Genomic DNA, 24,766 nt, shown 5'->3' on the forward strand with positions numbered 1-24,766 from the left:
CTCTGTGCTCGAAGAGGCATAGCAAAGGGGAGACAGAGGAGGAGCACCACATCCCTGTCCTGGAAGGAGGAGGTCGGAAGCTGTTAGCACACATAGTTTGGGTAGGTCTCAGCTAGCTGGGGCCAGCCTGGAAGCTGGGATGTGTGCGTGTGTGTACGCATGCGCGCACACACGCACACACAGTTGCAGTATCTGGGAAGGCTTGCTGGCTGCAGAGGCACTGTAGGGTTTGGGGTTTGAACAGCTGGCTGGGTGGGCTCAATCTTGGAATCCATGACCTGGTGTGCCAAGGTGGATCCCAGAGACTGAGGCTCTGGCAGCAGAGGCCAAGTGGTGGGGGTTAAGATGGCCAGTGGGGTGAGACAGACTGCGTCTCTCAAGATGGAGGGAATGCCAAACAGACTGTTCTCTCTGTTCCTCCTATTGGCAGGGTGAGTGCTTCTGCCTCCCCACAATTTACTCACTTAACTGCAGCCCCTTCTTCTGGCAGCACTGGAGAGGCTGGAGCTCAGGGCGCACTAGAGGGGGGTTCCTCTGACGCTCCCCTCCTTGGCAGGGCCACTGTCCCTGGGGACCCAGGCCAGCGGCCTCCACCCCACCCCTCAGGCGTCTCTAAGGAGCCCCACGCCCCGCCCAGGCAGTTACATTTCCTGCTGGGGTGAGGATGTGCATCTAAGGTAACAAGACTGGTTTACTTTCTTATATACTGGCTCATTGTTAGAGGTTCTTCTTGTATGAGGTATAACTACTAATCTATGGATATCTGGAAAAGAAAGAAGAAAGCACGAACGTTAAAAGAAGAAAACATCAAGTAATCTCTGGAGGAGAAAGGCTTATTCACAGGCCTCCTGGGTTCCTCTAGGGTCTGCAGAATTTGAGTTGGGGGTAGGAAGCCCTTCTATGCACAACTGCATTTTGCAACTTCCCAGAACACCGAAGGCTCAAAATAAGAGCTCAGAAACCCCGGGCTCCGAAGCCCGCCCGGCTCTAGGCCCTTGGGGGCCCCCAGAACTCTTGCAGAACAGAAGCCAAGTCCCCTCCGGGCCACTGGCCCTTGGCTTCTCCCAGCCAGCGGCCTCGGTTACCTCTTCTGCAGAATGGGCCGGTGGCCGGGCCTCTCTGCCCCTGGGCGCTGCGGGGGCGGAGCGGCCGGCTCTGAGGGCGGCCGGAAGGGGTGTGAGTGCGGGGCGGGCTCCTCGCCGCCCCGCCCCAGGGAGGCAGCCCGGGGCGCAGCATCCTGGCTCGGGCCTTGGCCGGCGCTGTCACTGCCGTCCGGGGAGGTCCCAGTGCAGACATGGCCTTGCGCGGTGCCCGTTCGGGCCCGAGCCCCCAACGCTCCGCACAGTAGCCCCACGTAGAGGCGGCCTCGACGGTGCCGACGGCGCAGACGGCCGGGCGGGCGGCATGGAGGCGGCGCACCTGCTCCCAGCCGCCGACGTGCTGAGCCACTTCTCGGTAACTGCTGAGGCCGGGCTGAGCCCAGCGCAGGTGACCAGCGCGCGGGAGCGCTACGGCCCCAACGGTGAGACCGCGGGCCGGGCCGGGGCAGCGGGAGCCGCGCGCGCCGCGGTCTCAGTTTTCCCCCAGCACCGCGGCCGCGGAGCAGCACCCCTACCCCCAGCTTTCGGCTCCCGCAGGAGGGCAGGAAGCAAGGGCTCCGGAAACCTCTGCAGATACTCCTGGGGCACCGGCGAGGCTGCGCGGCCACCTTTGCGGCGGGTGGTGGGTGGGCGGGTTCTGGGTTTGGGACCGGACGCCAGGCTCCCCTCCCCGTTTCCCTCCTTCCAGCCGCAGGGACCTGTACAGTCCTTCCAGACTTCCCACCTCCACCCCGGCCCCATCCACTCTTGCAAGGCTTAGCCCACCCCCACCGGCGGTCAGCGCGATGTAACCCCGAGCCGCGCTGCAACCCAACCGCGTCGTGCAGGTGCACACACTGAGTTCGGTTGGCGGGAGACCAGCCAGGAACTCAGGCCCAGCCAACCAGCCTGTCCCCAGGGGTCTCCCCTGAGAGAGTTCAATAAAACGTTCAGAAGGTGCAGCTTGTCCGCTGGCAGCCTTGCTGCCCCCACCCCCAACCCCAGGTCTTCCTCTTTCTGCTACCCGAGGCGGATGTGGCTGGCGGGAGTCGATGGGGGCTCTGAACTGCAGAGGCAAGAGACCCCCCCCCCGGGGGTGGCAGATTCAAGGCCTCACTTAGGGAGTTGCCTGGGGAGGCCTTTCACTCCGGGGTGACCCAGATTGGTGCCTGCCCATCTCTGGGCAGGGAGGGAACCTTCAAGCTGTTACAGTCTGGGTGGGAGAGGTATCATTTCTTCCTCATCTTAGTGTGGGGTTCTCCATCTGCCAAAAGGCACAACAAATGCCAGGGACTGTCCAGTTGTTGTCTCTAGCACATTTGGAGGCCCTGTGATCGTGGAAGGTGTAGAGGACCCCTCCCCAAGTGACTTGCAGGCAGAACTTTCCACCCCTTCATCCACCTGCAGAGTGCTGGAAATCCAGGTGGAAATGTGCCCTCCATCCCTTAGTGCATCTTGCACTTGTGTCCTTTAGGGACTTGGAGCCTCATTCTTTCAGGGTTCCCAGCCAGCCAGAGGGGAAGGTGCTCTGGCCGGAGTGTCTCACTGCTCCGAAATGGCTAAAAATTAAGAAGAGCTGTCAGAAAGGGAGTGTGGGTTTTGTATTGCTGTATAAAAACCACCTCTTATATAAATATTATCTTTCTGGAGCAGAAATCCTTTTTCAAAAAAAATAGTTGCTATATTTAGTTGCGCTGTGGGAGGAACTAGGGAGATAAATATTATTTAATATCCCCCATTAGTGACTTGGCAGGGAGGGTGTCCTCGTTTCAGGACAGCAGGCTGCTGGGCCTGTCTCCGACCCTGGCGTGGGTGGAGGTCAGGGAAGCAGGTCTGAGGGTCCACAACCTCTTCTGTGCCGCTGTGGCCTCCCTCTGTGCCGCTGTGGCCTCTGTGCCGCTGCGGCCTCCAGCTTGAGAAGTTTGGGAGTCCTGACTTCCAAGGGAAACTGGAGACCCAGCCCTTGGTTCTGCCTCCAGAATCACACAGATTCTGCCCTGTATGACTCTAGCCAACACTGTTCTCCTTTTTAGCCCCCATGCCTTGGTTGGGTCCAGCAGAAGGTGCCTGGCTGGGGAGGAGGGAGTCCCTAGTTCCTCCCACGCTCTTTTGTCTGGGCGAGGTGGCCTGGCCACTGAGCATCTGTGTGAGATGAGAGATGAGGCTGTTGGTATGGTGTGTAGGTCCACAGAGGTAGATGTGCATGGGGGGGGGGTGCATCAGGGTATATGTATTAGGGAAATTTAGGGGGCTATTAATTGCTCCTCTGGTTCCTCTGTGCTTTGATAGTACATTTGGAGTAGCAGTAATTAGAAGCTAATGCTCACTGAGCACTTACTATGTGCCAGGCACTGTTCTTAGCACTCTTCATCTCATATTTTTTCCTGAAAACAACTGTTATCGTATCCATTTTACAGAAGAGATAATTGAAGCACCAGGAAGGTAGACAACTTGCCCAAGGTCACAGAGCAAGTGGTAGAGCTGCTGCTGGTTGGCTGTCCCTCTCTGGGCCTCACTTGTCTGTACAAGGGGCTCACGGTTTCTACAGGCCCTGGGACCCTGGTGTTGGTGCCTGTGCTAGAAGTTGGGGTCAGGTAGGCAGGAGCTATTCCACCTGTGCCCCCCAGCCCCTGTGGAACCCCAGAGGGCTCTTCTCTCGGGTCACTGATGGCTTTTCCTCAGGAAGCATTCCAGGGCTCTGGAAGTGGTCAGTGAGGAGATAGATGGAAGCTGTCCCTTCTCGCCTCACCCTCCCTTGCCCAGCTCCTGCCTGAGGAGGCAGCGTGGGTGTTCTGTAGTTTCTACTGGCACAGCCTCTAGGGTGGTGCTGGTAGGGGTTTGGACCCTAGCTCTCTGCCTGTTTTTAGCTGTGTGATCCTGGATAAGACTTTGCCTCTCTGCACCTAGTTTCTTTGTCCTAAGAGAGCTTACAACAGGACCCATGTCACAGTGTGGTTTATGAGAGTTCATATACAACAAATCATCTGTTCTTGTAGCAGAGGAGACTGAGCCTGGCTTTGGGCCAGAAGCTGGGGGGGGGGGTAGGCTTGACCTGCAGGTGGGGGGAAACACCCAGGGCCTAGCGTCCCCCCAGGAATCTATGCACCTGCAAGGTCTTTAGTGCTCAAAACCACAAGGAAGTCATTTGCTTAAGTCCTGAAGTTTGCAAATTCTGCCAGGGGAGGCGAGGGCTGGGGACTCTGCCCTCCTACCTCAGAGCTGTGTGGTCAGTGTATACCAGCCAGGAGTCCCCTGTGCACAGCAAACACTGCCTGTCCCAACCCTGGCCTAGAGATGTGTTCCCTGAGGCCCCAACAGGACAGTGAGCAGGAGGTGCCTTGCGCCTCGCCTCTTGTGAGCCCGACTTTCCCTGCGGGTGCCCAAGGCTCAGCTTCCTTAGGGCAGGGGGGATTTCTACAGCCTTTAGATTTATTTTTTGAATTAAAAAAAAAGTGTGCACACAGGACAACATTCAAAGGGTAAAAAATGTATACAGTAAAGTCTCCCCAGCCCTGTCCCCAACCATGAACTCCCAGTGTCCCCGTTTCTGTGTCTCCTTCCCAAGATATTCTACACATGTACACATCCGAATCTGTGATTTATGGTCTTTTTTACACAAAAGGGTGGATTGCTAGTGCTGTTTCACCCCTGCTTTCCATGTGACAATCACTCTGGGAGATGGTGCCCTGGGGAGCTTCCTTGGGCTTCCTAGTGGCTTTGCTGGGCTTCACCGTGTGGCTGTTCCAGCATTTCTTTACCTGTGCTTTTTTTTTTTTTAATTTATTGATTTTTGGAGAGAGAAAGGGGGGAGACAGACAGAAATATCAACTTGTTCCTGTATATGCCCTGACCAGGGATCGAACCCTCAACCTTAGAGTATCAGGATGATACTCTAACTAACTGAGCTATCTGGCCAAGGCTTCACCTGTGCTTAATGGTGCTTGGGTTGTTCCACAGCCTCTGCAGTCACACATGTTACAAGGCATATCCTTGATCCCATGTCATTTCACACACTTGTGAATATCACCAAAGGACGAATTCCTAGAAGTGGAATGCTGGATAAAATGGGCGTGTGCATTTTAACTTTGGACAGTTTTTGTTAAATTGTTCTCCATAAAGTTGCACCAACTGACCAAGGCAGTGCATTACTGGACATTTTAATCTGTGCCAATCTGATAGAAAAGTGTCCTCTCATGGTTTTACTTTACATTTCTCTGCTTCCAAGTCAGGTTGGGCTTTTTCCCCCCATTATTTAGGAGCCATTTGATTTCCTTGTGTCCGTGAACAGGCTGCCCATCACCTTTGCTGGACGTGAGGCCAGGCAGGAGGCAGACTGGGTCGGGCATGTCCTGTCAAGCAGGCCAACACCCGAGGGTCCTGGAAAGCCCAGTGGTGTGGGTGGGAGTGAGGGAAGCTGGGAGAGAGGCTGGGATGGGGCTGGAGCCACTTTCCTGGGCCTCTCACAGCCCATCTGTGCAGTGGGTATGACGGCTTCGGCTGCCAGGTGGGAGGGATGGTCCGAATATAGATTCCTGCTGGCGGTGTCGGCTCTGGTCGAATCTCCTGCCCTCAGCTCAGGCCCCGAATGGCCACTGGAACTCTTGGGAAGCCCGCAGAAACCAGGCCAGGAGGAGTGAGGCCAGTCAGGGAGGAGGGAGAGATCTGAGTTGCCAGCCTCAGGCAGACTTTCCCTGTCCTTGGCCTCCGCGTCCCGAGGAGACCCCTCAGGGCCTTGCAGACATGAAATGACTCTTGAATCTGAGAGTGCGGGGCTTGTCTGCAGGGATTTGGAAGCCCCAAGTCTTTCCGACTTCACCCTGGTTTTTATGCCCTTGTTGGGCAAATTGAGCATCTTCCAGGGATAGCATTAGGTCCGCCCCCTCGGAACTCTCCGTGCCGTGGAACTTCCTGAGACAGGGCCAGCTCTGTCCACAGCACAGCTGGTGCGCTGATGCTGAGCACAGCCTTTGCGGGTTTTGTAGTTCCAGATCACTGTGCAGGCTGTGGACCCCGTAGAGCCAGATGTGCTTCCCAAGGCCCCCTGCAGTGCAGGGACAGGTCGTCCACTCTAGGTGGGCCCTGGAGACCTGGGTAGGGCCAGGTGGGCTGGGCGGGGCTGCCCAGGTAGGGCCTCTCCCTTATTCTGCAAGTGACAATTTAATTGCTTTGTAAATTTACTTTGAGGAAGACCTTGGTGAGCACTTGCCTCTCCCAGCTGGAACTGACATTTAGAAGCTGAAATACCAGTTTTCAATGTAGGGAGAAGGAAGGAGTCAAGAGACGGGAATTAGGGAAGCAGGTGGTGCTTGGATCCTGGGGGCAGCCTTGGCTCTGTACCTGCCTTCTCCTGGGCCCTGGGCTGAGTAAACAATTCTGCAAAGCTCTGTGTGGACTCAGGGGTGACTCAGCTTCACCCAGGTGGGGCAGCCCCTGTACTGATGACTGGTGAGAGGAGGGCCAGGTGACCAGGGGAGGGAGGGGCTTTCCCCCTGGAAACCTTCCTGGGAGGCTGGGGTTTAGATTAGGAGATGCGGGAGGGTACCCCGCACATGGCCCCAGCAAAATCTTGGAGGGGGGATGCCAGGGGAGGCAGTGGCGATCCTGAGGCATCTAGCTTGGCTGGCTGATGGCCGTATCTCGTATGTCTGAGATACGGGAGTAATTCTGGAAGGGCAAGCTGGGCCAGATCTAGGAAGGCCTTGAAGGCCATGCTCGGGTTGGTCTTTATTCTGCAGGCCAGGGAGAGCCACTGAAGGTCTATAAGCCAGGCAGAGACAGGGTCTTTCATTCATTTATGGATTTTTATTGAGCACCTATGCATTGTTCCAGGTACTAGGGACACTGCACTTAACTAAGTCCTGCTGTCATGGAGCTTACATTCTGATAACTATCGTTCTGGCTAATATTTATTGAGTGTGTGTTGTGTGCTCTGCATATTCTGAGTGTTTTATGCATAGCATACCATTTCCTCTTCATACTGCCCTTATGAGGTAGTTACTGTGATTTTCCCCATTTTGCAGGGGGGGAAACTGAGTCACAGAGAGGTTCACAGAACTACCAAGAGATAGAACAGGATTTGAACTCAAGCCCTCTGGACCAACTCCTTGCTCTAAGCCATGAAGCTTCTCTGACCACGTCCTCTTTTGCCCCCCAGGACCCACAGGCTAACTCACAGACTCCCCCCGCCCCCAGGCCAGCCCCACACCAGGCATCTATGGGCGTGGGCTCTCTCCGTCTGGCAGCAGAGACCCAGAGTAGAGGTCAGCGGGGAGGCCATTAGTGAGAGGTCCAGAGGTCTACTATTCCAGAAGAACGGGGGGCTGCACGCCCCTGGGCTGGCCCAGTCGGGACCTGGGAAGGAGCAGTACCTCCTGTTACTGCCTTTGCCTGTGTGACCTGGTGGATGGCACCAAGAGGTGGACAGGGTGGGGCATTCTCCCCGTTTAACAAGTCGGTGTCTGACAGGTGAATTGGCTCAGCCCTCCCCGCCACTACATAGCAAGGGGACCCGGCATCTTGCAGGGATTCCTGGAGAGGGGCTGGGAAGGTGCTCCATAGCCCTGGGACTCAGTCACGTAGGAGGAGACTTGGTCGTCTAGGGTTTTGGCAGGCTTGGAGTTTGCAGCAGACCAGGCCTGTGCTGGCAGGGCCTAGTAACCTCCAAACAGCCCCTGTGAGCACAGCAGAGCCTTAGGACAGGGATGATTTTAGTTGGTGGCTCGGGGGCTACAATAGAGGGATGAGCCAGTTGATGGGATGAGACCATCCAGTTCAACAATAAGGATGTGGGACACCAGGTGTTTTCAGGTGACCTTGGTTGGGGGAAGTAGAGAGACCAGGGTGGGAAGGCAAGACAGCCTAGGAGTTAGTGCAGAACATCCTGAGCAGGGGCTGAGAGCCAGACTGCCTGAGCTCAAAACCCTTCTTGCTACTTCCACTTCCCAGCTGGGTGACCAAGAATTAGTCACTCAACCTCTCTGTGCTTCAGTTGTCCACTTGGTAAAAAAGGAATAATAATTGTATCTTCCTCATGTTTGAGAATCACAACAGAGTACTGCACACAAGGAACTAGCATGGCACCTGGCATACTCAGCGCTAATACAGGGTAACTCTGCTGCTCTGCATCATGGAGTGCCTTCTCAGGCACCGGCACCCAGTGCCTTCCACCTGGCACACTGCTTGGTACACACCCGGTGCTCAGTAAGAGGGGCTCTTATTCATGTTAATGATAATCTTCACAGCAGCCCTTCAGGGTAGGGTGGACCCTCATCTTCCAAATGAGGCCCGTAGCCCCACAGGGAGCCAGCTGCTCAGGCAGGACTAGAAGCACATGTATGTGCCTGTGTGAGAGCAAGTGCGAGGTCGGCTGTGACCTCCTGCCTGGCTGAGCCTCCCCCAGGGACAGTGGGTGAGGGTAGAAGGGGAGCGCTGTGGTAGGAGCCAGGTTTGGGGAGAAGGGGAAATCAGTCAAGATCAACTACGCTCTGCTGCTGTAACATCCGCCAAGTCTCAATGGCTTAAAATAGTAGAGGTCGTTTCGCACTCACTCTGTATGTATGCATGTATGCCAGTGGCAGGTGATCTGGGGCTCTGCGTCTTCCGCACTCTGTGAGGCAGTTTCACAGAGCAGACACCGTCTCAAAGGTTGCTGGTTTCTGTGGCAGACGGACAAAGCTCTTGCCTGACCTGCGCTGTCCAGTACGGCAGCCCCTAGCTGCATGTGGCTGTTTAAATTTAAATGAATGAAAATTAGGTAAAATTTGAAATTTAGTTACTCGGGCACACTAGCCACATCCGCAGTGCTCAAAAGATACCTGTGGCTGGTGGCTACTGTGTGGCACAGTTGTGGGCACTTCCATCGCCACAGAAGTCCTGTTGCACGGCACCCTCGTGGCGCCTCCCACCAGCAGTTCAGTGCAACAGCCTGGAACTAACAAAGGTCCTTCCTTTCACCAGTCACACGGGAGCTGGGAAGTGCCGTCTTACTATGTACCTGCAGGTGGGAGAGTCAGAAGTACTGCAGGTTTTCCGCTAATGTCCACAGGTTCTTGAAACTGGCAAAACGATATGTAACAAAACCAATTTTATCACAGGCTGCTTGATAGAAACAAGGATTAAGTTCCTGTGGCATTTCATCAACATTACAACGTAACATTGAACCAAATGGCATTCGAGGACGTGCTGTATTTGGGGGACAGCATAATGGCCACCAAAGAACGGGTCCTGGGCCAGCTTGTGGGTCAGAGAGCAGAAGCGGGGACCCATGCCGAAGGGTGTGGGAAGAATTTGAGGGGTAAGGGGAAGGTGGCTCGAGGGAGACTAAAGCTGGTCTGTTGTCCCAGGACATGCTTCCCAACCCCAGGCCTTGCTCCTGCCAGAAAAAAATGCCCTAAGGAATAAGGTATTCTAGGGAATATGAGCCTGACGGAGGGAGGGGTCAGGGAGACAGCAGGAGGGGTTCAAGTGAGACTTCTAGATAAAGTCCCTTTGGTCAGGAGCCCTGAAGGTACCTGCGGAGGTGAGGGGTTTCGGAGTCTCCTGGGTGGCGCAGCAGAAGTGGCTGTGTGCCCTGAGGTCAGCACTGTTCTGTGCGGAGGCTGGAACGTGGCTGAGGCGACCTCTATAGGACCCTACTCCATGGGAGAACTGGCCCAGAAACCAGGCTTGGCCCTGCCCCCGCCTTTCCTGTTCACTTCAGCTAAATAGATCAGAAGGAAAAAGTCTGTTTGATTTTAATCTCAACTCAGGACACTGGAGATTACATTTTCCACGGAAAATGTCAGCCGTTGTCCTAAAATAGGACTTTGGCGAAAATGCTAGAAAGTGTATTTTTAGGTTATATGTTTCCCTGCTGGATTCCTGAAGTCCAGTGGGCTGCCTGGTACTCTGCATGGGTTAGCTGCCAGGTGCAGACCCCAGACCTTCCCAACAGGTGGTCTGGGAGAGGGCTCCAATGGGAAAAATGATTGGCAGGTACTCAAGCCAAAAACAGGTGGACAGTGCAAGGACCTGTGTCAGGAAGGAGGAGGAGGAAGAGAGAGCCAGCCTGGGGTGGGGCCTCAGAGTGGGACACGCTCCGGAGTGATGCCAGCGCCGCTGGCCTGGAGTCTGTCCTCGGAGGAGCAAGGGACAAGAGGAGGCAGGGCTTGGTTAGGCCGGGCCACTAGGAGCTGAACCGTGCAGGGCTCCTCAGGGCCTGCCTGCTGGCTGCTGGGGTCGCGTGCTGGGGACGCCCTGGGTGGGGTGGAGCGCAGAGGGCGGGCTGTGCTGCAGACCTCATCCTGGTGGTCCTAGAGGAGCAGGTGTGTCAGAGGCAGCCCAAGCTCCTGTTCGAAATTTGAGTGGTGAGGGTGGGAGACATTGAACAGGACAAGGTAGCCATCTGAGAAAGAGCCGTGCAAGGCAGCTACCAACTTGCTGTGTGGCTATGGGGTCCCTTATCCGGTTTGCTTCCTTTCCCCTCTAGACTGGAGGGCCTGGAAGGGCTGGTCCTAAGGTAAGCCAGGCCACACCAGACCTTCCGCAGCCAGAGCGGGGTTGGGGGTGGGGGGTTCCCCCGCCCGGGCTCGGACCATCCATTCTGTGACGGCACAGTGCTGTGGGGCATGTCCAGACCCTCGCCGTGGTCCAGGTGGGCAGGGTGGGAGGGGCTGCTCAGAACCCTCCAAGGCCCCACTGCATAACCCAGTCATCTCTTGTCTCCGCATGGCTCCCGTGACTGCTGGATCCTGCAGAGCTCCCGACCGAGGAAGGTGAGGCTTGAGCTAGGGTGGGCGGCGAGGCCACTGGGTGGCCTGAGACTCACTGGGGCCATTCACTGTCATGCTGTGTCCTCCCCTCCCTGACAGAGTGAGGCCCTACTGAGCCCCTGAGCTCTGCCTCTCAAGGCTCTCCCTCTTTGAATGGGAGAGAGGGAGTAGGCCAGGTGGTCTTCGAGGGTGTCCTGGTTCTGAAGGGGGTCGGGGGCCCGGGTCTCACACCGTGTTCCCATTCTCAGGAAAGTCGCTGTGGGAGCTGGTGCTGGAGCAGTTTGAGGACCTTCTGGTGCGCATCCTGCTGCTGGCCGCCCTGGTCTCCTTTGTAAGTAGGTCCCCATCCCACGGCATCGGGCAGCCCGGTGGGAGGAGGGGAAAGCCAGGTCGGGCGGTGCTCAGAGCCTCAGGCTCTGGGCACAGGGCTGTCCTCTCTGCTATTGACACCCCTGGCCCCACCCACCCCTGCCTTGCTCAGATGTCAGCGTCCCTTGTGAACCCTCGCAGCCCCCTCGGTGGACCCCACTCCCATCTGTCCGCCCTGGCTGTCAGAGCGTCGGCCCTTTCCTGTCTTGGCACAGGCATTCTCAGCCTCAGCACTGCTGACATTTTGGACTAGATGAGTCTTTGTTTGGGGCTGTCTTATGCACTGTAGGATATTTAGCAGCATCCCTGGCCTCCATCTACCAGATGCCAGTGACAGCCCCCCCCCCCCCCCCCCGCCAGTTGTGACAAGCAAATCTCCAGAGGTTGTCATATGTCGCCAGGAAAGAACAGCCCCTTTCTGTGGCTCCCTGTGCCCCTCAGAAGACTTTGGACCTTAACCTCTTGCAGCCTTCTTGGGGCTGCTGCTCCCCTTTGCTCTTGCCCCACCCTGCTGCCCAGATTCTTCCTGGACCCGCACGGCCATGGGGCTAGGGTGGGCTGGTCGGGAGGGGCATCGTTGTCATCAGTGACTGAGCAGCAGGGACCCAAGGGTAATGCAGGCAAATGGCTGCCCTGAGGGTGGACAGGATTCCTGCTCCCGCCCTGTGCCCAGCAGGGGCCCTGGGTGGGACCGACTCTTCCTCTCTCACCAGCTGTGTCTGGCTCCCCTGGAGACTCACTGTCCTTGTGGAAACCGAGGACATTTTATCTTAAAATGGCTGAGCCAAACGGGTGCTGGTACAGAAGGACACACTGACACAGTAGAGGGGACTGACAAGTGCCCAATGAGGCCAGGAGATGGGGATGAGATTGAACTAGGTCCCCTGCCTTCAGGCCTGGGCTCTGGCTGGAATCGTGTTTCTCTGGCCATCGGACTTCGAGAGTGAGCCTCTATAGCAGGGTCATCCGGGCTTGTTAAATCAGACGGCTGGGCCCCACCCCTGAGTTTCTGACTCAGAACATCTGGGATGGACCCCCAGAATGGCATTTCTAACAAGTTCCCAAGGGTGATATGGGCACACTTGGAAAAGCCACAGCTAGGCAGACAGTGAGACCCGCAGCTGTCAACTGCCCCACTCCCTAAAAGTTGGCACGTGGGACTTGGGCTGTGGCGGTCACTGCCTGCAGAGGCCGGTGTCTAAGCCAAGGCCTTCTCAAGCAGCCCCCTCTAAGCCCAAGGCTTCCCAGGGGTATCTTCCCCCAAAGCAGGGGAGCAGACAGGAGACCCAGGGCACAAATGAAGTGGTGAGCAGACCTTGGCCCACAGCGTAACCCAAATTCACCAGCTTTGATCCCGGCAGGTGCTGGCCTGGTTTGAGGAGGGCGAGGAGACCACGACCGCCTTTGTGGAGCCCCTGGTCATCATGCTGATCCTTGTGGCCAATGCAGTCGTGGGCGTGTGGCAGGTGGGAGACATGGGGGTGGGGCTGGGCTGCTAGGTGTGACCTCTACCTGGTGCTAGAGTCCGGCAGGTCTTTCTGCTTCCGGCTCCACCCCAACCCCCAAGGCTGTGACTCTAGGAGGGTGGCTTGCTGGGGCCGGCAGGGGCTGACCACTGCCCGCCTCGTGTTCTGCAGGAACGCAATGCCGAGAGTGCCATCGAGGCCCTGAAGGAGTATGAACCTGAGATGGGCAAGGTGATCCGCTCCTACCGACCTGGCGTGCAGAGGATCCGTGCGCGGGACATCGTCCCTGGAGACATTGTGGAAGTGGCGGGTACGTTGGGGGTATCTTCCTTTCATTGTGTGATGCTAGCGAGCCCATTCCTCTCTGTGCGCACATCTTTCTGGTGGTATATGTAGATCTCTCCAAAGCTATTCAGCCCAAACCCTGTTGGACAGGTGAGACTGTAGGCCAGGGGACAGGGTCCACCTGAGGGATCAAAGCTTAGGGCCCCACTTCACGGCCCCAGCCTTGGGGCCTCCTGGCTTTCCCTGGAACCTGGGGCAGGGGTACCCAAAGCCACACTCGGCTGAGCCATTCTCTCTCCACAGTGGGAGACAAAGTGCCCGCTGACCTCCGCCTCATTGAGATCAAGTCCACCACACTGAGAGTGGACCAGTCCATCCTGACAGGTGAGGCCCTGAGGCTGCACTGAGTGGGGGCTGGGCTGGCACCGATGGGTGTGTCTTCACATGGGGCTCCTGACTTCTGATTCCATGACCAGGCGAATCTGTGTCCGTGACCAAGCACACAGATGCCGTGCCAGATCCCAGAGCTGTGAACCAGGACAAGAAGAACATGCTATTTTCTGTAAGTCCTTGGGCCTTTGCCTGGAATAACATTTATATGAATCGGTTAAAGCTCTATAGGGAAGAATCTCATCAATTATGGCCAATATATACAAATTCATAACGTAAAATAGTAGCTTGTGTTTACTGAAGGCTGTGCCCACATTAATTTATTTACACCTCACAATGGCTTTTTAATATGCATTTTCTAGCAAGGAAACAGTAGCAGAGAGGTTAAGTGGCCCCCAGTCACACAACCAGTGAGTGGCAGAGCTGGGATGTGAATTTAGACATTCCGACTCCAGAGCGTCTCCTCTTACCTCATAGGCTTATCCTGCCTTAATCTGCAAAGGGGTAGAGTTGGTTTACAGTCATTCAACGGAGAATCTAGAGGGAAGAGGACTGCTAACGTGATGGAGGATGGCAGGAATTTCTCCTGTGGGAAAACCAACCCCCTAAGTCACAACACCAAGCCTCCTGGCTCTTTTCAGGGAGAGGAATGAGTTCAGCCCTGGTGGGAGTGACCTGCCCTGTGGCCACAGAGGGACTTAACTAGTGATGCTCACAGGCTGCCCGACAACAGCCTGAAGCTGAGCACGGAAGCCACAGGATGGCTTGGGTCAGTCAGCAGTGGCCCAGGGCACAAAGCTTTAATGGACCACAGAACCTCCCCAGAAGTGAACCACAGCTCTTCCTAAGGACTGTGCCCTGCCTAGATGCAGGGAAGCCTTGCGGGGTGGGGAGGAGGATACTCAAAGGAGCATGCTCAGGAATCAGCAGCTGTCTCTAAGGAGCTTTTTGAGGAGGATGCCCTGGCTAACTGCAGGTCATTTCCTTAGCTGAGGGGCCTGCAGGTGGGGGGCGGGAGCTGCGTTCTCAGTGCAGAAGAGAAGCTGAGGCGGCCACCAGCACCCACCCTCTCCAGCCTCAGCCCAGTGCACCTGTCTGAAGGGGTGCTAAATTATTAGCCTTCTTGGAGCAGCTGTGTCTTGGGCCTCTGATGGACCATTTTTCAGAAAAGGACACAGAAGCTCAAGGCTGGCTGGCCCTTACAGTGGCCTTTAAAGTCCTGACTTCTCAGGACTTTCCTGGGGCCTTGGGAATGGATGGACTTAAGATCAAGTTTTCTGGATTCTTCAGTAAATATTTATGGGTGGTTTACTGGGGTTCACAATCAGTCACATTCCTGTATGGGTGCATTGTTTACGGATATTTTGATGGGTTGGTGCTATGCTGTGCTGGTTGATCATAATGTCAGTGTTGGTCTGGTGCTTGCTCTGTGCCCGGCCCCATGTTAAGCACTGGGGGATAAGCTGCACCAAGTCCCTGCTTCACTGAGCTGACACTATCCTGGGGACGACAGCAATAACTCAATACTGCATAGTTGCATAAGTCCAGGAACACTAAGTGACATGGAGTGAAAGAAAGCCAAGCAGAGGAAGAAGAGCCCTACTCTGGCCTGAAAGAGTCAGGGGTCCCGGGCCCTTGAGCGAATGCTAAACAGCTGTTCCCTCATCCCTTGGCCAGGGCACCAACATCGCATCTGGCAAGGCGGTGGGCGTGGCAGTGGCCACAGGCCTGCACACAGAGCTGGGTAAGATCCGGAGTCAGATGGCGGCCATGGAGCCAGAGCGGACGCCATTGCAGCAGAAACTGGATGAGTTTGGGCGACAGCTGTCCCGCGCCATCTCCGTGATCTGTGTGGCTGTGTGGGTCATCAACATTGGTCACTTTGCTGACCCAGCACACGGCGGCTCCTGGCTCCGAGGCGCTGTGTACTACTTCAAGATTGCCGTGGCACTGGCTGTGGCTGCCATCCCTGAGGGCCTCCCAGCTGTCATCACTACATGCCTGGCTCTGGGCACACGGCGCATGGCCCGCAAGAACGCCATTGTGCGGAGTCTGCCTTCTGTGGAGACCCTGGGCTGCACCTCAGTCATCTGCTCTGATAAGACAGGCACACTCACCACCAACCAGATGTCTGTCTGCCGGGTCAGTGTCCACGGCCAGCTTGGGGTCCCACTGGTGTTGCTGTGTGGTGCTTGCTTGGCAGGCTGAGCTCCTCTCTGGGTCTCTCCCTGGCTTCTTTTTGGCTGGGGATGAAGGAGAAAACCTATAGGCTGCCCCCATGGTGGGGAATAGTCAGGGTTTCATGGGGCAGAGCAGCAAAGCCTGGCTGGACATGTGTCTCTAGGACCTGTGGTCTGTAGGGTTCTGGCAGGTCATTGTCCATCTGTGAGCCTCAGTTTCCTCATCTGACATTTGGGTGTGTAAGCCCTGCCAGGTAACCGTAAAGGACACAGGAGGAGGTCAAGTACAGCCGTAAGGCATCTGAGCCAAGCTGGGCCTAGACTCCGGTTCTGCCCTGCTTTACCGTGACTCTCTGTGGTCAGTGCCTGTCATCAGATATACCAGCTCCAGTGACCTGGGAAGGGCCAGGGCAGGAATTATTCATTCCCTGGTACTTGATCCCAGATCCTGGGCCTGCTGCTCACATGCTCCATGGATTTTGGCTGAGACTCAAGCAGGCCCATAGAACAGAAGGGTCGGTGGGGTGGATGGTGAAGGTTGTGGATTTGCCACCCGTCTCTGGATCCCCTGTCGGTCCTGTCCCAACCCTGCTCCCACAATCTGCCCACCAGGCCTTATACTCAGGCTCTGTATCTGAGACTTTAAAACACTATCAAAGCCCATCAGAGGCTGCGGCAGGGAATGGGAGCACCAGCAGCTTGACTGTTCTGTAGCTCCTGACTCGCTAAAATCCCTAGTAGGACTTCATTTGAACAGAGTGGTCCTTGACTGAAATAAAGACATGAAAAGCACATTACAGGAAAGTTGTAGAGATCTTACGTGCTGGATGATGGGCTTCTCAGGGACCGTGCTGACTGGAGGGCTGCCCCTCGGAGCAGGGAGGAGAGTGTGAAGTCAAGGACATTTACTGAGCCCCTGCTGGGTGTTGGGCTGGCCATTGGTTTGGGAATGTGTAGTGAGGAAGTTTCTAGGAAGCAAGAACTGTCTCCCTGCCAGAGCTGGCTGACACACAGGAAACGGGCCGCTCTGGGAGGGGAGAGCTCCCATCTGTGAGGTGCACAGGTAGGGACTGGGTGACCCAGTAGGCATTGCCGGCGGGCGGGAACTCACTGTTTGCAGACACTTTTGGGCAGGAGGGGTCTGTGCCCAGGACAGGGTGTGGGTTTCCACCCTTGGAGACCAGGAACTCATCTCATCCCCTTAAAGGGAAAGGAGGGGCAGCTGGGTGCTGATTACACCTTCTCCCCAAGTTACCAGTACAGAAACAGGCTCAGGTGCTTTACAGGGTCACACTGCATGATGGGCAAGGACCCAGACTTCTTGCCCCAGTTCAGGCCTCTGTCAAGCTCGGAGCTGCCCCCAGAACATTGAAGTGTCTTGTAAAGCCCTCAGGTGGGGTGGAGGGGGGTAGTCTAACCTGACCAGACGGTGGCACAATGGATAGAGCGTCGGACTGCGACGTGGCAGACCCAGGTTCAAAATCCTGAGGTCACTGGCTTGAGCACAGGCTCACCAGCTTGAGCCCAAGGTCGCTGGCTCGAGCAAGGGGTCACTTGGTCTGCTGTAGCCCTTCCAGTCAAGGCAAAGATGCGAAAGCAATCAATGAACAACTAAGGTGCCGAAAGGAAGAATTGATGCTTCTCATCTCGCTCCCTGTCTGTCCCTATCTGCCCCTCCCCCCTCTGTTAAACACACACACACACACAGCCCTCAGGGGTTTAGAGCCAACGGACAAGTCCTAACTGGACACACCTGGGCAGAGCAGAGGGGTTCCGCCTCAGCCCGACGCTGTACTCTTACACTGCATCTCCCTGCGCTCGGGGGAGGGAAGGGCGGGTGCTCTAAGGGGGAGGCCCACAGGCACCCAACTTGGGATCAGACTGGCTGCCCAGGGAGGAGGGTAGTGAGGGCCCACCTCAGCATGCCCTTCTACTCCCCATCCCCAGATGTTCGTTGTAGCCGAGGCAGAAGCTGACGCCTGCCGTTTGCATGAGTTCACAATCTCTGGCACCACCTATGCTCCCGAAGGCCAAGTGTGAGTGGTGGGCGAGGGTGGGCGGGGTTCCCTGGTGGGCAGGGCTACGTAGGAAATCTTTGAGAATTGTCCATTGGCGAAGCCTCTTGGGGGCGGGGCCAAAAGGTGGGCACATTCCAGGGGCGGGGCCCAGGCCGGTGTACTGACCGCCTGGCTCCTCAGGCTGCAGGGAGAGCAGCCCGTACGCTGCGGGCAGTTCGATGGGCTGGTGGAGCTGGCGACCATCTGTGCCCTGTGCAACGACTCCGCACTGGACTACAACGAGGTGGGTCCCCACTCCCTTTGATGATCTTCCTAGTGCCCAAGCTCCCAGGACAGACTCTTCGCCCAGTCTCAAAGCTCCCTGAATTGGTGGTTCCTGCTCTTCTGGAGTACCACACCCCAGAAGCACTGCCACCCCTCCCTGTTTCTGGACTGGATTTGGAACCCTGCCTTGGGGAGCTTGGACTGTGTGTGTGTGGGGGCTGTAACATAAGGGCTGACGGGCCAGCTGTGCTTTGAGGGGCAGGACCCTTAGGGTGGGTGTATAAAACAGAAGGCACAGCCCAGAAAAGGCCAGCAAACCATGATGTGATTTAGGCGTTGACTGCTCTTCCCTGTGGCTGGAGCCGTGGAATGGAGCATGCAGGAGGGTGTTCCTGACTTGGCCATACCACGTCAGGCCCAATGCCAGGCTGGGCTAGGAGATAGCCCCTGAAGCGTTTTAAGCAAGGAGGCAATATGGTCAGATTTAAATTGGAAAATATCACTCAGGCTTCTGTGTGGAGGACAGATCAGACAGGGCAACATGGGAGCCAGCAGCCAGGGAGCCCTGTGTGGTCATCCAGGCCGGAGGAAGATGGGAGAAGGCATGGGTCAGAGAGAGACTTAGAGCCCAAATCCTGGGACTTGGTAACTGGTTGGATGAAAAAGAGGGTGGAGGTCAGGGTTGCTTTGGTTGCTTCCTGGCTGGGACTGTCACCAAAGTGGCAAATGTAGGGAGAGGAGAGGCAGCCTGAGGTCCCCAGAGAACAGAGATCAATGGGCAGCAATTGGAAGGTGGGCATGGAACTCAGGAGAGACGTCTTGGCCCGCTGGGCACTGGCAGTCATGAACACGTGAAAAGTGGTGGCGGCAGGAGGCACATGAGACCTCAGGGAGAGAAGGTGGGAGCAAGATCCAGGCAGCAGGGCTTAGGAGGAGGAAGGAAACTGGGGAAGGAGCCTGAGCAGGAGCCAGCAAAGAGGTGGCAGAGGGCAGGGAGGGTGCAAGGCCATTGGTGTCTGGAAAAAGGAGGGTCGGAAGGGAATGTGAACACCAGTGCCAGGCACCACCCAGCCCCTAGGTAAGCTGGGCTGGGAAGGGCTTACGATTTGGTGCAAAGGAGGTTACAGGTGACTCTCTGAAGGAGCTCCAGGGGGCAAGGAGTGAATGGGAGGTGAAGCTGGGAGCCCCTCTGAGGGCCACCCTACCTCTCACTCCCTGCATCCTGTGCCCTGCTAGGCCAAGGGCACGTATGAGAAGGTGGGAGAGGCCACAGAGACAGCCCTGATTTGCCTGGTGGAGAAGATGAATGTGTTTGACACCAACCTGCAAGTGCTGTCCCGGGTGGAGCGAGCTGGCGCCTGCAATGCTGTGAGCATGGTGGGGGGTTTAGGCCACAGTCATGCGGCTGGGCCTGCTGGGGCGTCTGGAGAAGGGAGAGAGGAGAATGAAATCTTGGGGGGCCTCTGGGAGGAGGAAAGACCTCAGACCCTGGTAATACTTGGCTAGGAAGAAAAGAGAGGAAAAGACTGGGTGTGGTCAAAGATGGAGTTGGGAAGTGCACGTCATCGTCAGAAATTGATAACTTTTTGGCATTTCTGGGGCTGGAAAGGAAGATGGGGGCTTCAAAGGCCAGGGTCAGGGGAGGAGAGACATCATCCCACAGGAAACAAGAGGCTTGTTCTGGGGCTGAGCAGCTGGTGAGAAAGCAGTGAGTCTCTGGCTCTGCCCCTCACACCCTGACCCACTTGGGCCCCACAGGTAATCAATCAGCTGATGCGAAAGGAGTTCACCCTGGAGTTCTCCCGAGACCGGAAGTCTATGTCGGTGTACTGCACGCCCACCCGCACTGGCCTGCTGGCCCAGGGAAGCAAGATGTTTGTGAAGGTGGGACCTGTCTGACTGACCTGGGGCCTCTGCGCACCTGGGGTCCCCGAGGGTACCTGGTCTTTAATCCTTTAGAGCCAAAGACTGCAGCTGTGGGAGACTAAGGGAGGTGTAAGGCCCACTGACAAAGCAGTGAATCCAGAACGAGGGTGCTCAGCCTGCCTGGGGGAACTGGGAGCAGGATCCAGACTCAGTGGAGGTAAAGCCAGGGACAGGAGCTGAGCCTGCCCCTTGCCGTAGCCCCAGCTCTGAGAGGAGCGGCACTGCCTCGTCATAGGACCTTGGGGTCACCCAGCCTCCTCTGTGGGGTTCAGTCTCCCCATCTGAATATCAGGGGCAGGCTAGAAGGTTTCAGAAGCCCTTAACCTTTGACTGGGGGTGTAGAGGTGGGTGGTGCCTGTGTTTGGTGCTTTTTGTTCCATCCAGAGAGGGAAGGAATTAGCCCCACCCAGACCTCTGACCGCAGCACCTCCTGTGTTGCACCAGCACCTGAAGTAGGAATCACAGCCCTGACTTCACCCTACAGTGGAGGCTTTGGGCCCTTTTGAAATGAAAGGCTTCTGCATGGGGAGCTTGGGCTGCTTTGAACACTTAGCAGTGCCTTTGGGGGAAAGAGAAGGCACTGATAGAATGTTTAGAGGCTGTTATCAGGCGTGAGGTGAGGTCCCTGAGGAGCCTACCACCCCCAAGGCACCTTCCCAGAGCCACACCCACCGCATCCTCAGCATGGCTCTATCTCTGGTGCCCAGGCAGGGCCCAGCCTGCCTCCCGCTGCTGAGCCCTCTACAGAGTTGGGATCCCAGCTGCACCAGGCTGGCAGACAGGCAGGCCTTGCGGGAGGGCTGTCACCCCTAAAATACTGCAGCTGTCTTCCCAGGACAGGCTGGTCAGGGAAGGGTGCCCCCCTTGGGCGGATGTGACCCGACCCACAATTTCTTCAGGTGTTCTCACAGTGGGGCCCACTTGTTCCCACTCTGAGCTTCCAAAAAATGGATTCTGTTCCCTGCCTTGCTGTGTATCCCCTTGGGTGGCCTTTCCTATATCTGGGGCCTCAGTTTCCTCAATTGTTTTGGGGGGATCCTGACTGATGGAGTTGCCTCTCTCCCCATGCTTCAGGGGGCTCCCGAGAGTGTGATCGAACGCTGTAGCTCAGTCCGAGTGGGGAGCCGCACAGTACCCCTGAACACCACCTCCAGGGAGCAGATCCTAGCCAAGATCCGGGATTGGGGCTCAGGCTCGGACATGCTGCGCTGCCTGGTCCTGGCCACCCGGGATGCACCCCCGAGGAAGGAAGACATGCAGCTGGATGACTGCAGCAAGTTTGTACAGTACGAGGTGGGTACCAGGCAGGGCCCCCGAGCTGGAGCGTGCATTTGCCCGCAGCAGCTGGGCAGGCAGCCTGTTGAGGATAGCCCAGGCCCCACCTGCATATACCCCCTCTCTGCAGACGGACCTGACTTTCGTGGGCTGCGTGGGCATGCTGGACCCTCCGAGGCCTGAGGTGGCTGCCTGCATCGCACGCTGCCACCAGGCAGGCATCCGTGTGGTCATGATCACAGGGGACAACAAAGGCACAGCTGTAGCTATCTGCCGTCGACTTGGCATCTTCAAGGACACGGAGGACGTGGAAGGCAAGGCCTACACAGGCCGTGAATTCGATGACCTCAGCCTTGAGGAGCAGCGCTATGCCTGTCGCAAGGCCTGCTGCTTTGCCCGTGTGGAACCTGCACACAAGTCCCGCATCGTGGAGTACCTCCAGTCCTTTGACGAGATCACCGCCATGGTGAGGCCACTAGATGGGAGCCTGGGAGAGGTCGTGAGGAGCGGGGGGAGCACTTGCCACAGGGCTTGGAAAGAGCAACCCGTGAACACCTGCCTCTGCTTCATTCTTGGTTTTTTTCAACATTTTGTTACAAAAATCTCAAACACAAAAAGAAATTGAAATAATTTTGCCTGTATATCCTCCATCTAGATTCTACAAATATTTTGTTGTACTTGCTTTACCACATACCTATCCATCTGTTTACCCTTTTTTTTTTCTTGTGGGAGAGACAGAGAGAGTCAGAGAGAGGGACAGATAGGGACAGACAGACAGACAGGAAGGGAAGGAGATGAGAAACATCAATTCTTCGTTGTGGTTCCTTAGTTGTTCTTGGATTGATTTCTCATATGTGCCTTGACCAGGGGGCTACAGCAGACCGAGTGACCCCTTGCTCGAGCCAGCGACCTTGAGCTCAAGCTGATGAGCCTTGTTCAAATGAGATAAGCCTGTGCTCAAGCTGGCAACCTCGGGGTCTCAAACCTGGGTCCTCCACATCCTAGTCCGACGCTCTATCCACTGCACCACCGCCTGGTCAGGCCCATCTGTCTATCCTTAATCCATCTTTTTTTAAGTGAGAGGAGGGGAGACAGAGAGACAGACTCCCGCATGCGCCTGGACCGGGATATATCCAGCAACCCCATCTGGGACTGATGCTCTGCCCATCTGGGGCCGTGCTCACAACCATGCCTGAAGCAGAGGTTCCATGGAGCCATCCTCTGCGCCCGATGCGAACATGCTTGAATTAGTTGAGCCACTTGCTGCAAGAAGAGGAGAGAGAAAGGGGGGAGAGGGAGGGAAGGAGAGGCAGATGGTCACTTCTCCTGTGTTCCCTGTCCGGAATAGAACCCGGGACTTCCATATGCCTTGTTGATGCTCTACCACTGAGCCAACTGGCCAGAGCCTAATCCATCTTTTCTTAAATGCATTTCAAAGTTGTAGACATCAGTACAGGTCACACTTACTTTATTTTTTATTTTATTTATTTTATGTACTTGTTTGTTTGTTTGTTTACAGACAGACAGGGACAGACAGACAGGAAGGGAGAGATATAAAAGCATCAATTCTTCATTGTGGCACTTTAGCTTTTCATTGATTGCTTTCTCATATGTGCCTTGACCAGGGAGCTCCAGCTGAGCCAGTGACCCCTTGCTCAAGCCAATAACCTTTGGTCTCAAGCCAGTGACCATGGGGTCATGTCTATGATCCCATGCTCAAGCCAGCAACTCCAAGCTCAAGCTGGTGAGCCTGTGCTCAAGCTGGTGATCCTGGAGTTTCGAACCTGGATCCTCAGCGTTTTAGGCCGCTGCTCTATCCATTGCACCACTGCCTGATCAGGCTGATCCCACTTTTGACCTAGACCTCACCCCTGACCTGGCCATTATTAATATTGACCTCCAGCCTAACCCAGGCTTTTGCCTTCACTTAAATCCTGACTTGTGGTTCAGCCTTGACCTGGATAATGAACTAGGGACCAACCTTGACTTGATTGCTTAAAACTTTGTTCTTGACTTTATTTTTGACCTTCACAAAGAAGGTCCCTGACCTTGACTTTAACCATTTTAATCTGATTCTTTACTTTTATTTATTTATTTATTTATTTATTTTAATTTATTTTATTTTATCTTTTTTTTTGTATTTTTCTGAAGCTGGAAACGAGGAGAGACAGTCAGACAGACTCCCGCATGCGCCCGACCGGGATCCACCCGGCACGCCCACCAGGGGCGACGCTCTGCCCACCAGGGGGCGATGCTCTGCCCCTCTGGGGCATTGCTCTGCCGCGACCAGAGCCACTCTAGCGCCTGGGGCAGAGGCCAAGGAGCCGTCCCCAGCGCCCAGGCCATCTTTGCTCCAATGGAGCCTTAGCTGCAGGAGGGGAAGAGAGAGACAGAGAGGAAGGGGGGGGGGTGGAGAAGCAAATGGGCGCTTCTCCTATGTGCCCTGGCCGGGAATCAAACCCGGGTCCCCCGCACACCAGGCCAACGCTCTACTGCTGAGCCAACCAGCCAGGGCCTGATTCTTTACTTTTAGCCCAACCCTGATATGGGTTCTAGTTTTGACTTGGACCCTGACTTGATCCCTGACATTGATCTTGATTTCTCCTAACCCAATACTTTATGGTGACCGCAACTTTGATCTGGCTTTTAATCTTGACTTTGACTAACCTCCAACTTCAACCATAACATCACTCCTGATATTGACCATAGCCTTGATTTGGCCTCTGACTTTGACTTGACTTCTACCTTAATCTAACTTTAATCTTGAGCCTGAGTCCAGGCTTGGCTCTGACCTTCATCTTGGCTCCAACTTTCACCTTGACTACAATACTTACCTAGTCCTTGACCTCTGCTACAACCTTGACCTCGTTCCTGATTTGACCTGAACTTTGTCCCTAACTTCAGTTTTATCTTCTGCCCTACTTCCAAACTAAATTTCATCCCTGCACTCATCGTTGACCCGCCCTCATCCCCATCCCACTTCCCCATCTTCCCCAACCTTAGACCTGATCTGCTCCTCAGCTTTGTCCTTGTTCGCACTTCTTGCCTTCAGTTTAGCCTCATCCCTAGCCCGGTTTCTACGCTCATGACCTCACCATCTGTTCTGTTCAGTTGTCTGCTTTCTTGGGGACATCCTCTGAGCTTGGTGATAGGCCGAGTTGAGAGGAGTTGGGGAGGTAGAAGGAACTTCCTCAGGTCTGAACCCACCTAACTTGGCCTTCAGACTGGAGATGGCGTGAATGACGCCCCAGCCCTGAAGAAAGCAGAGATCGGCATTGCCATGGGCTCCGGCACAGCTGTGGCCAAGTCAGCAGCAGAGATGGTACTATCAGATGACAACTTTGCCTCCATTGTGGCTGCGGTGGAGGAAGGCCGGGCCATCTACAGCAACATGAAGCAGTTCATCCGCTACCTCATCTCCTCCAATGTCGGTGAGGTCGTCTGGTGAGGCCTCTCCCCAGTCCCCTGGACCAGCTCTGCCAGGTCCAGGGAAATGCCTGTTCCTGGGAGGGGCCTGCAGGGATGGAGGGACCTGTGATGCCCTGGCTGGGGCCTTGCAGGGTCACACTTCGGGTGGTCCAATACAGGGACACCTTGTTCTTCTTGAGGCCCTGGTGTGCCCCAGTCCCTAAGGAGATAAGAAACTAAAAAGTCCCGTCATCCTTTAGTTCCCAGCCCTAACCTTTCCACTTTCAGAGTCACACAAGATGGGAGAATTAGACCACCTTTGGGCAGTAATGTGTCTGTGTGTGTCCATGTAGTGTA

At 55.7% G+C, this 24,766-nt stretch overlaps 1 protein-coding gene across 3 annotated transcripts in view; it reads left to right on the top strand.

The window, feature by feature from the left end:
• Positions 1–1,217: 1,217 nt before the first annotated feature.
• Positions 1,218–24,766, top strand: part of ATP2A3 (ATPase sarcoplasmic/endoplasmic reticulum Ca2+ transporting 3) — a 34,065-nt gene continuing 10,516 nt past the window's right edge. For 2 of the 3 annotated variants that reach the window (XM_066363435.1, XM_066363436.1), the window contains exons 1-15: positions 1,220–1,522; positions 10,814–10,831; positions 11,077–11,159; positions 12,559–12,663; positions 12,835–12,973; positions 13,252–13,332; positions 13,425–13,510; positions 15,016–15,480; positions 17,466–17,554; positions 17,717–17,819; positions 19,037–19,168; positions 19,559–19,684; positions 20,801–21,019; positions 21,132–21,467; positions 24,225–24,445. In XM_066363435.1, the coding sequence (XP_066219532.1) occupies positions 1,405–1,522; positions 10,814–10,831; positions 11,077–11,159; positions 12,559–12,663; positions 12,835–12,973; positions 13,252–13,332; positions 13,425–13,510; positions 15,016–15,480; positions 17,466–17,554; positions 17,717–17,819; positions 19,037–19,168; positions 19,559–19,684; positions 20,801–21,019; positions 21,132–21,467; positions 24,225–24,445 (2,321 nt within the window). In that variant the 5' untranslated portion in view covers positions 1,220–1,404. Of the gene's footprint in view, positions 1,523–10,813; positions 10,832–11,076; positions 11,160–12,558; positions 12,664–12,834; positions 12,974–13,251; positions 13,333–13,424; positions 13,511–15,015; positions 15,481–17,465; positions 17,555–17,716; positions 17,820–19,036; positions 19,169–19,558; positions 19,685–20,800; positions 21,020–21,131; positions 21,468–24,224; positions 24,446–24,766 lie in introns of all 3 variants that reach the window. The other variant, XM_066363437.1, reaches the window with a different exon arrangement.

The sequence above is a fragment of the Saccopteryx leptura genome, chromosome 2, assembly GCF_036850995.1.
Source record: "Saccopteryx leptura isolate mSacLep1 chromosome 2, mSacLep1_pri_phased_curated, whole genome shotgun sequence".
NCBI classification, from domain to species: Eukaryota; Metazoa; Chordata; class Mammalia; order Chiroptera; family Emballonuridae; genus Saccopteryx; species Saccopteryx leptura.